The sequence below is a fragment of the Anomalospiza imberbis genome, chromosome Z, assembly GCF_031753505.1.
Source record: "Anomalospiza imberbis isolate Cuckoo-Finch-1a 21T00152 chromosome Z, ASM3175350v1, whole genome shotgun sequence".
Lineage (NCBI taxonomy): Eukaryota > Metazoa > Chordata > Aves > Passeriformes > Viduidae > Anomalospiza > Anomalospiza imberbis.
In genome coordinates, this window is record NC_089721.1 from 43,230,757 (window position 1) to 43,242,620 (window position 11,864).

The 11,864-nt window shown below is 38.8% G+C and overlaps 1 protein-coding gene and 1 long non-coding RNA gene across 6 annotated transcripts in view; one reads left to right on the plus strand and one right to left on the minus strand.

Annotated features, from left to right (window-relative positions):
* NMRK1 (nicotinamide riboside kinase 1) overlaps positions 1 to 11,693 on the minus strand; it is a 29,687-nt gene extending 17,994 nt beyond the window's left edge. Inside the window, exons 1-10 of one of the 5 annotated variants that reach the window (XM_068175973.1) lie at positions 11,471 to 11,690; positions 9,507 to 9,566; positions 8,999 to 9,089; positions 8,337 to 8,385; positions 6,814 to 6,976; positions 6,664 to 6,735; positions 5,584 to 5,693; positions 4,537 to 4,626; positions 4,016 to 4,166; positions 2,583 to 2,846 (exon numbers count right to left, since the gene is read on the minus strand). In XM_068175973.1, coding sequence (XP_068032074.1) covers positions 4,147 to 4,166; positions 4,537 to 4,626; positions 5,584 to 5,693; positions 6,664 to 6,735; positions 6,814 to 6,976; positions 8,337 to 8,385; positions 8,999 to 9,089; positions 9,507 to 9,535 — 624 coding nt within the window. In that variant the 5' untranslated portion in view covers positions 9,536 to 9,566; positions 11,471 to 11,690 and the 3' untranslated portion in view covers positions 2,583 to 2,846; positions 4,016 to 4,146. Of the gene's footprint in view, positions 1 to 2,582; positions 2,847 to 3,711; positions 4,167 to 4,536; positions 4,627 to 5,583; positions 5,694 to 6,663; positions 6,736 to 6,813; positions 6,977 to 8,336; positions 8,386 to 8,998; positions 9,090 to 9,506; positions 9,567 to 11,470 lie in introns of those variants that run through there. The other 4 variants (XM_068175974.1, XM_068175972.1, XM_068175971.1 and 1 more) reach the window with 4 other exon arrangements.
* Positions 556 to 3,463, plus strand: LOC137464562 (uncharacterized). The gene is made up of 2 exons (XR_010994285.1): positions 556 to 1,659; positions 2,288 to 3,463. It is a non-coding gene; the product is annotated as an uncharacterized lncRNA (long non-coding RNA).
* Positions 11,694 to 11,864: the final 171 nt, after the last annotated feature.

Sequence of the window (11,864 nt, forward strand, 5' to 3'; positions counted from 1 at the left end):
GTAGGCGGGGGTGCTGCGTTCCCGAGCCGGTGTGACAGGGATCGGGAGCGGCTCCCCAGCCGGTTGGCATCACAGGGCACACTGTCTGTGGCGTGGTGTCCGGGCCCGGTGTGTGAAGCGGCACGGCGGGGCCGCCCGATGGCGGCAGTGGCACTGACGCACCTCCGGCACATCGGGGAGGATGCACAGCTGCCGGGCTCCTCGGGGGTGCCCAGGCACAGGCAGTACCGGCTCAGCACTCAAACCCCGCCTCTCCGCCCGGCTGCCGGCTCCAGGCTGGGGTCAGCTATACACCCAGCCCGGCTGGCAGGCAGCCGGGGCAGCGAGGTCACTGTGCTGGCAAGAGGCACTCCTTCACACTCTGCACCAGACTGGAGACGGATGATGTTTCCTGGGGAGATGGGCAGGGACCAACTGTGGGGAGGGAAAAGCAAAGTGTCTAACCGTATGTGAGTAACTAAATACTAGATTTCCCCCCACAACAACAGACTTTGGCCTGGATGACGGGCACATCCTCCTCCACCTGACAAACCTTGTTTGACCAGGTGCAGACACCGTGTCATGCAGCATGTCACACCGTACACCTTTGCACCGTGCTTTGAGAAGAGGTGGCTGATGCAAGACTGCCTCATTTGTAAGGGCCCATCCCCTCAGTCTTAAAACCTAAAGAGCCCTACCACACCTCCTGTCTGTCAAAAGACGGGGCAGTCATTAAGCAATCCAAGTAAAGCAGCAGGAATAGGAAAGGGTTTTGGCACACTAACTTCCTCTCTGTGGAAATAGGAGCATCAGCTTCCTAAAATAAACACTTTCACTTTACTTTTGCACTGCTCCTGCTCTCTTGTAACTACAGTAATTGACCAGGCAGTGAATGGACACTGGACAGTGTGTTCAGTGGCAGTGCCAGAGAGAAACCAAACACATAACCAGTTCGATGCACAAAAGAGTCATTGTTCACAAGGGGGTATGTAAATTAGGAAACACCTTGTGTGTGACAAAACCAACTTCTGAATCGATACATAGTCTAAACAGAAATTCAGCTTTTATGCTTTGAAGGTTAGAGTAGGAATCATAAGCTCTGAGAGATAAAAAGTTTGTTTCTACATCAGTTTTTATGACTCGTCATATTCTGTTATTTTAACATCAGAAAATCACCTTCTAAATATCAAACGAATAATACATTTGTATTTCTGTCCTTATATAAAAGCCATTAGCCTTTTATTGAACACCACCACCTCTATCACTCCGCATTTCTGAATACATGCCAGACACTGAGCAAAGCTTTCTCTCACTTGTGACAGCCTGAAATTGCTGCCAGCAGATGACACCACTTCCAGAAAGTTATCTATTCTTCACTAAAGAACCACAGGCTTGTGTCATGCAGCTCTCCCCAACCACTTCACAGCTATCATAGCCCTGGCAATGCAAAGGCATTCATCAAGAGCAAACTAGAAAAAAAAAAAAAATTCTGTCAAGGGCTGTACCACCTTCAAACCAAAAGCATTCTGCCAACATGCCAAGTAACAGGCCAGCTCTGTAAGTGTTTGATAAATGGCATGTGAAATATTTTGTCTACCAAACAGACTCAGAAGAATTCATTATCTTTTGCAGTGGAGTTGCTGCAGCAACTGGCAAGAGTGCACAATTTAAGGACACCAGGTGAGCCTGGTCAGTTTCTACATCCATGCTATAGCACTGCTTGCTTCTTTTACTACTTCTTATGGGTGAACTGTCACTGAATTTTCTGGATCCCTTTTGAACTTGCTGGTACTGTCTGCCACCTTTGGCATTACATCTTAGAAGGTCAGTGTCTGCTGCATAAATTATCACCTCTACCAGTGTGAAATATCACCTTAATATAAATTGGCCAATCTGTTTCAAATGAGGAAGTGTCCTCCAGACTAGTATTTGTAAAATTTGGTGAATACTAGTTCTACATCCGTTTGACTCACAGCTTTCAAGACACTGAATTTTAGTTGCTCTTCTTTTAACTCCACTGTGGACTCCCTCCAAATGTAGAAACCAGAACTGCCCAGCTCTGAAGACATGGGTCCACTGGTCTTACACAGGAGCCAAGTAAGACCACCTGTTTTGTTTGCCAAAAAAAAAAAAAAAAAAAAAAAAAAAGCAGCTCCAAACTGTATAGAAGAACTGTGAAAGATCTATGCCCTGAGCTCTTATTAAAAGTTGGTGAAGCACCAGATCAGTAACATGTATATTCCAATAATGATTTACATCACAAATGCATAGATCTGTATTGGAGCTCATCTATCATTTCTCCCCATAGGAGGATCTGACAAAACTGATCTTCTTGCCTCAGCACCAGTGTTGGACTACTTGAGAATAAAGTCAGGTGATACCATTGTTAATTTCTTCCCTCTTCTGAATCAGCACACAGAGCAGGTGGAAGTGGAAGACTGTCCCAGTGGGAGGGACCTCACTCTCGAGCAGCAGAGGACTGTGTAGAGGAAGGAGCAACACAATCCCCATCCACCTGTGCTGCTGGGAGACAGGAGGTAGAGAATTTGTGCAGGGAGTCAAGCCCAGGAAGAAGGGAGGTGTGGGGGGAAGGTGTGTTATGATTTGTTCTTAATTATCATTATTTCTGATTTTATTGGCAGTAGATTCAAATAATTTCCCAAAACTACGTCTGTTTTGACTGCATGTGAGTAACTGCTGAGTGATCTTCCTGTCCTTATCTTGATGCACGAATCAAGATGTAAATCCATTACATTTTTTCCCCTCTCCTGTTGAGGAGGGGCAAGTAATAGTGCAGTTTTGGTGGCTAGCCAAGGTCAGCCCTCCACAGCCATTCCATGCATTAGCTAATCTCTTGCAATTGTACCCTTTCCAAAGGGAAATAAAAACAAAAATACAGTTTAAAGTCAGACAGTCCATCACAGCATATGAGCAAATGCAAGATGAAGAATTTTAGTGCAAAATAATAGTACAAAATTATATTTGGAAGCACTTTGTTTTAAACACAGCTAGACACAGCTGTAATCTGATAACATCTTTTTCTTATACACAGATTTAGGATTTTTACAATAAAGTACTACACTTCAATCACTGACCAGTTCAGCTGTCACATACCAAGTAATAAAATCCATCCTTTGCTTTCCATGTAGTTTTATTTTTATTCTGGCTCATAAAAATGCAACCTATTGTCTAGAAAATATAAGAGTTAAGACATTATTTATTCAGCAACAAAATATGATCCAATTTCCTAGTTGCATAAATATATATACACAAATTCTATAACAAAGCTTTCACATTTGTCTGGCATTCCTGCTTTCTGAACATTTCACTCACAACATTTCAGTTTCATTTCACTTTCAATGTGAGTTACTAATGTTAATAACAATTATTTCTTCCTTCTTCCTCCCTGAAGCATGGATTATCTAGTTGTCTGTGCCATCCCAGTCAATCTCTGCACAATATATGTACTATACCTTGTTAATGATGCATCTCCATTCTCTACATCTTATTTCCCCACCTTTTTCCAACAATCTGAGTCCTCTTCAGGTTTGTTTTCATTTTCTTAACATCTATTCCCAACTGCTCTAAACATTACACCACACAAAAATTACAGTGCAAACTCCAGAGAGGTATTTAGCAAGTCTAAAAAAGTTTAGCTGTGATGTATTCAGTTACTGAATAAGCATCATAACAACTTACATAAACTTACATAACTTACACGACTACTTTCTCTGAGCATGTTTATCAGTGATAATAAGCTCCTAAGAATATTAGAGGCAATCACTGTCATTCCTATATGATCATTACAAATTACAATCATCCATGTTCAGATATGCTTATTAATCCAAGAGAAGCGCATCTTTATGGTTTCATTTTATGCACAAAAATCTTCATGTTCTTTAAAATGTACACATTCAATCAGATTTAAAGCTCAGCCAAAGCAGGACTGATTAAGGGAAATTTAAAGAATGCACTGTTCATACTCCTAAATGGAGTCTCTGATTTCATATCCAAAAGAGAGTTAATAATTACTTACAAAAGCTCTTGTGTTATATGAAGTAGCATTATGATCATACACACAACATTTGCCCAATTGGTTGGCTTGCCATATATTACAGTCTTGGTGTTTTCAACTCATATCAAATGGAACCCAGGCTTTCTACATTGTCATGCTGTGACCTGCTGATCTAAAATAAATACAAAATACATATCTAACCTGTAGTGTTTCCAAGCGACATCACTGTATATTAGTGATAATATGATTCCACTAACACATTTGTTTTCATTGATACTTTATCTCATATTCCTTCTCTTCCACGTTTTTATTATTATTTTATCATTAAGTTATAGTGGATTCAACTATGATCTTAGAACATCTCATTTCAAGAACTCACAGTTTTAACTGAAATTGACTCAGAGTAATGAGCAAACATGGTATTGTAGCACATAAAGAAATATAGATCTTCATCATTCTTGTAGTACTTTCAAATAAAAGTATTAGCTTCTTGTTAACATGGAATAGAATATATAGATTCAATTTCCAGTAACGTTACTTACTTTCTTCCCTCAGCTTGTTTAATTCCTGTATTATATCACTATACACATAGGATAAAAGCTCCTCTTGGGATTTTGTTCCATCCAAATAATCTGAGGAAGAAAAAAGAATATGTATTCATGAGTTCTATGCCAGCTATCTGTAATGGCAATTGGCAAAGTTTTCAGTATTCCTATAGATGCCATCAGAAGAGAAGAAAAAAAAAAAACCAAGAACAGCACCTCCCATTTTCCTCGTCCCCAAACTTGTTTTACATGTTAAAAAAAACCAGCATAATGGAAAATAATTCTAGTTAATAATTCATTTACAATTTTTTGTGGTACAGAAGTCTCCTTAAGCATAATGGTAATTATGTGAGGACAGTGAAGCAATGGAGTAATTTGGCAAAAAGGTTTCTGTGCAGTAGATAATTTCAGGTTCCTCAATTTCAGCCTTTGAGCAAGTTCTGGAGGAGCACTGCAGTTCTTATTCTTACTGCACAGCAAGAAGCAGTGTGCTAATAATAAAGAGGCAACCCAACTTCCCTCCCCTGCCCTCTGGCCTCACTACAGAAGCAGGTAGTCCAAGAGCTGTGTTAGTATGAGCATCACACAAACTTGTGGCACTGCCCCAACAGCTGCCCCAGCTTTGACATGTCTCATGCAAAACTGGTGACTGTAGTGTGGACAGTCAGCACCTACAAAGTATCTTCAGCTTATTACAAAACTTCACCGGGATTTCAGTTTTGTTCTGAAGAACTCTGCCAATACATCAGCTACCATCTCAGAAGCTTCCTATACAGACATAAGTGTGTTATTCTGTTAAGAGCACTTAATTAGTGATCAGAACATTTTCTATTAAAACTTCCTAATTTTCATTATTAAATAACAAAACCAAAATCCCCATAGACTTTAAATGTAAACTAATAGAAACATCAAAACCTACTAAGTGCCACACAAACATTTGAAGAAAATTTTGTCCCTTTAAAAAAAAAAATCCCACAATTCAACAAAAACTGCACAAGTGCCACACTTAAGCATTTTATAAGTTTAAAATTAAGGATACCATACCGACTTGCATACTTGCATTCTCTTCCAATTCATTTTTATATTTCAAATACATAGGCCACACATGTCCATCGAAGTACCCTGGTGTATCTGCTGGCTGATAGACTCTGGTGCTACAGAAAAATACGTATGCGTTCCCATATAAGTTTTATATTTTCCCCTAGTGTCAGCTGGTTAAATAACAGCTTGTATCAAAAATAAAAAAGAAAGGCTGGCTGTATTTTTGTTGGAGCCAAGGAGGCTCCTTTGTGTTAATTCAATCTGTGACATGAACTCCTCCTGTCTTTTGCTATCTTACCTACTTCTGCCAATCAAACCACATTTAAGATAAGGTAAAAGTTTGGGGGTTTTAATTTTGTAAAAAGTATTACAGATAAATTAAATTGTATTGACACTACTTCCAAAATAAGCTACTTTTTGTCAATTTACTAGGTATACATATTTCTCAAGCTTTAAATTACTACTTTAGTCTAGACTCTTCCATTCTGGACACTAAAGTCTTAAGTGAGTCTAGTGAGAAACCAAGAAAGTTGTATCATCCACAGCCAATTGAACAGAAGATTTCTTCACTCAGCCAGCAGATTCTGACTTTGTGCACGTATTATTATTCCAAGCACACAGTATTGCTCCAAATTTAGACGCAAGTCAGACACTAGCTCAATAATCTAGTTTAGATCCACAGTAAAATTAATGGACAGTCTAAACAAAACCATACACTTAATCCACACATGAACATTGTTACTCAAAGAATAATCATCAATTAACTATATTTAAGCAAGAATAAGAGTGCTTAGTATTTTTAACCATTTCTCATTTTCAACGTAGTTTTACTCAAATATGCAATCAGTAATGAAATCATTAATCAGGACAATAAATTCTCTTTTTAGCGTTTGTAAAGCACTTCTTAATTTAATAACCATGTGCTCTAAAATAAAAACCAAACCAAACAAACCTCAAACTAACAAGCAGAGGATAGATGATCTTAATAGTTTACATTTTACAAGCACTAAAGAAAAGTTAGTAAAAAAGGACCACTTCAGAGGGTGCAGTGACTCTTTTTAAACAAGATGTCAATAATCTTACCTCCTTCTCCTTTTGCACTCTTCATAAGGAAGGGTCAAAAAATATCTTCTATTCCATAGTTCATTAAGTGGCCTAAGATAATAACATATTTAGTTCCCTCTTCCGTTTTAGGGTAGCTTTTTATTTACTAGGTTACATATTACTGCTTACTCATAATTGTAAAGGAGAAAGCCTTCAACAATCAAAATATAAACATTTTTCAGACTGCCACATGTATTCTCTGGCTCTTCTGTCACAACACCTGAGCTTGCTGGGCTTTTCATCCAATTGCGAATACTTGTCACCATTTCATCCATATAGAGGGCATCAAGTACTAGATGAAAACAAAGTTAAACATCCCTTAAAAACAAAGAATAAAAAAAAAAGAACTCTTAAGTATGCCTACATTAATCAGTAAGAATCAAATAATCTACATACAAATTTAAACAATGGGGAACAGGATTACCCCAAAGATTATATTGGTATTTCCGTGTTTGCTATTGATGATTTCCTGAAACCAAAGCTTGCACCAGGATTGGGGTATTTCTGTTGGGTGTAGTCTCTCTGAACTTTATGGCATCTAAGTGTCTGAACTGAATTCACAGCTTTTGACTTCGTGACAGAAACTTCAAGGACTGCTCTCTGCTTTCACAAAACTTGTAAAAATTTACTAACCCTGAGACCTCCACTATTTTGTCAATTGTCAGAGGGGGAAGTAGACGCTCAACATTTTTTGCTTTGGGTTTTTATAAGGTTCATCAGGTGGGCATAGAGAGAGTTAAAGGACCATGGTGTACAAAGCAAAATAGCACAATGTAACACCTGTTTTTGTCTGTAGACATACAAGAATATATTGAGGAAATATTAAAAGGTAGAAATAAGGTAGCTTTTGCATACCATAACAGCAAACACATTTTTAAAGAGCTTTTAAGAGCAGCATTAATCCTGGATATTTGAATAAGAATGTCCATTTTATCCCTTTCTTTCACATTCCATTTACAAAGATTGCATAGCTGGTAATGACCAGTTTTCAAGTACAACTGAAGGGTCTGACCCATATTCTCAGCAATACATTTTGTGATCATGAAGTATCAACAGAGATTAGCTATTAACCAAGCAACTGTTTACGAGTAGATATGACCTGACACAAAACACTGGCCTAAAGTGGATCTGGATCTAGATGTGTCTAGGAATAAATTGAGCCAGCATTAATCATGAACTTAAAAATATATGTTCTTTATGTGAGATCTGACATTAAATAAAGGTGTCAGGATAAACCGAAGTTTTAACTGACTTGGAAAACCTAATAGCGATAACCCATGAGATCACCAGCAAAAGCAGAAAAAAAAAGGGCCATTACCAAGTGATGAGATTAAGCTTATGCCAGCACTACAAGCCAAGACTTCTAAGTGAACCATTTGCTACTAAACCAGACACAAGAGAAGAAACAGGGGAAAATATTCAAAAAAGAAAAGGAAAAGTCAAACACTAGCTTGAGCTATTTACTTTTTAAGCAGATTTTCTTAGGTATCTCAATGAGCTGAATGAAATTAAGAGGATTGCTCTGGAACAACCACTTGTTTACTACCTTGCTTCGAAGGGAAGAGAGCGAGGGGATGGGGTGGAAGAAGTGTTGGAGCTCAGCACAACAATTTCAGAACAATGTTCAAAAGCAGTGCATCAGAGTTACTGACCATCATATAGCTTAAATCCACGTTCATCTGTTTCTACTTCAGACTCTGGCTGAAGGGGAAAAAAATTAATTTTTTCAAGGTTACTTTTATGACCATGCTGAGAGAAACATACTCTGGTTATAAACATAAGGATACACTTTTGTATCCTATTAGTTGAATTTATCTTCAACATTAAACTGATGTAAACAACTGTTAAAATAGACTACAAAAACTTTATTTAATCTAGAACAACAAACACTCCATATCATATTACTTAAATTCATTAGAGCTTTACTTGAGAAAAGCGTGTGTCAAAACACAAGCTGTTTTTCTGTTTTAACTTGGGAGACAAAGAACTACTTACCGTTGTATGGGTGTGGGCTTAAGATAGTACAATTCAACTCATTAGCACAAAGGGCCTTGAAAAATGCATCCATCATACATCCATGCCTTATATTAAAAGAGTGGCAAAGAAGGCAGGAAATTTCTTTTGGCGGAGTATATTCAGTAGTTTGGCCATTTAAATTTCACTTACCCCAGTGCTCATTTTATGATTCTTATGAAATTAACATTACTTTAAGCAGCACAAATTTTAAAAGTTCACCAATAGGAGAACTGCAAAAGGAATTGAAATCTACTCAAGCCTACTTTTACCTATCAGGTTTTTCCATTAAAACTGTTACCTTAAAGAAGTCATCTTGAGAGATTATATCACAGTTGGGAAGCATATTCTTAAGTTTTTCTGCTAGCGTTGTTTTCCCTCCATTTGTTACGCTGTTAAAAACATTGTAAAAAGTTCACAAAGGCAAAAAACTAAACTTTTAAACATATGTACAAGCTCACACATTTCTGTATACTTATATGCAAATAAACAATACAACTTCCCCCAAATTTTAGTCACATTAAATACTCTACCTCTAGAAATTTTCTGGCATGTTCCAACAGTTTTCAGTAATCAGTACAGTAAATCAAGCAGTGCCAAGAAAGATGCTACAGACACCCACACCTGAGGTCTCCAACTGACATAGAACAATTTCTTAAGAGTTACATGCTATAAAACTATACAATTATATGTTGCATTTGTAATCCATTTTCAAAAAAAATGTAGTCAGAAATAGAAATTACATCACATCATTCTGAGAAGAAGATTAGTCTTAAGCTAAAGAGGAAATTTAATTTTGTATAACTTACCCCCCAAGGCCGATAACCAATACTTTCATAGTTTGTTTTCTGCTCAGTTCTTCCTTTTTACTGTCAAAAACAATAGCCAGTAAAAAAAATCTTAATTCAGGAACAAGAAGGCAACTATGGTATTAAGAAATACCAATTATACAATTAATTTATTTTCTCTCTGTTGTCCATCATTTTTCTTTTTGCAAAGGTACAGTCAGAATCTCAGCTGCTTGTTCTAGTGCTAACAACCTCCAACATATATGCGTCATCTTAAATTCCAATTTATTTTTGACAGTATTTTAATAATTTGAAAGGAACTCTGGGAGACTCGATTCTAACAATATTAATATCATACAAGTTCCTAAAGAAAAGCACAATCACTAGCTCAAGCATTAACAATATAAAAAAAGACTAGGTAAACAAAAGTTGTGGTGGCAAAACAAACAAAATCATTAAGAAACAAGTGGCATGCTAAAGAGAAAGACGTCTTAAAATTTCATGAAGACTTGTAACAAAGAGTATGTTCAAAAACTTTTATAATCCTGGTCTCAGCAATGTAATATTCACTGTGTAATTCACTACTCCCTAAGGGTATTAACAGCATAGACCATACAAATCCTCCTCCTCTGCCCCACCACAGATTAATCTGGAAGCATTAAAACTACTGCAAGGGTAGTTTAAGCCATCCTAGCTGACTTAGTATTGAGAAGAATTAGGTAGCACTTATTTTGCCGTGAAAAGATTGAAGAGTAAACTCTAAAGGTCAATTTGTCCACCATATCCCTCCTGCTGCCACCATGTCCCACCAGCTCTGAGGCTCTGACTGCCTGAACACCTTCAGCAGTCAGAGCTGCCAGGACAGACAATTACTGTCTTGCCCCAGCTCTTTCCCCTGAACTGTCTTCTGGAATAGGTGTTTGCCTAATGAACTATCCTGGAAAAATACTGCAGCTGAAAAACAGTTCTGCAAAAGACAGGGGAAACAATGTTTGTTTTCAGTTTCACACATCAATTTATAACTAATTACCCACATGCAAACACCTTTTCACCTGCTCTATCCTCCTAGGTCAGACTTAGGAAGGTAAGACCCATGACACCTAAGACCTGAAAGGAAGGAGCAGGTAAAACTCTCCCGGCCTCCAACAAGCAAGTATATGTATTGTACTAGAAAAAAGACTGTTACAGACCATCAGTATGAAAACAAAACCACATTGTTTCTGTGAAAGTAAGCTCTAGACATATGTGGAGCCTGAAATAGTATCATCTTGTATTTGGTGCAATGACTGGAAGTTCCACTGTTTCACATGTCTGTGATATGATCTTCGCATGCTTTTTAATGTATGGTTATGTTAAAAAAAAAGCCAACAAAAGACATATTGACTAGTGCAAGCCATCATCTGTATGACAGCGATTGCTTTGCAATGGTGCTGCTTATCTACACTAGTTGGCATTTGTGAGTTTTTAAAGTTAGTACACATCAATTTTCTAGGAATATTATACTTTTCAAATTCAGTGATGCATTGAATGTTCATAGTACTGGCTATCATTGCAAAGAGGGAAGACAAGTAATTTTTTCTTAAGAAGTGATGATACTCAGACTACTTTAAAAATAAGATTAAAAAGCCAGTTTCTAGAAGTCATCAGTAAAGTTTGTGTTGCAGAGGATTACCCTTTGTCCCACAAAGGGTGTTACGCAACAAACTTGACAAACGTGTTCACCTTTGGACTTTAATTCATGTCATTGTCTATATGCAAACTAATCCCAATCTACGACAAAAAATACCATCATAAAAAAACCACACCAATTCTTGTGCCCCCCTGAGTAATGTGTAAAACAAATTTCAAAAGCAAATTTGTCAGAAATGCTGCAACACAGAAATCCTACACTACTCTGCCTTGGGTCAATTTGTCTCTTTAAATAGAGCACAAACCCATGACACGGCTAGCACGTCACTGCAGTCACCCCATTTTTAAGGGCATACCGCGGCAACGCTCCCACGTACGGGGCCACCCGAAGGCGCACCGGACGCGGACCGGGAACGTCTCTCACAGGTACGGGCCCACACAGCGGGGCTGGCGGAGATTCCCGGCCGCGCCTCCACCAGCTGCAGTTCCAACACTTAAGCGCCTCCGGAGTTCGCACTTAACTTCAACCACGAAGCGCGGGCGCTAGGAGCACATCCTTCCGCCAGCAAGGCCCGCCTCCTACGTCCTGTCACGGAGCTCTGCGGGGCGCGCCCGCCTCCCAGCCAGGGCGGTCCCAAGCACACGACGCCCCAGCCGACTTCCCAGGAGCAGCCCCATCGCAGCCGCCGGAGCCACCCCCGTCCCTCGGGCCGCCTGGGCGGCTTCTCCGGCCCGGGCGGAGCGCGGAGA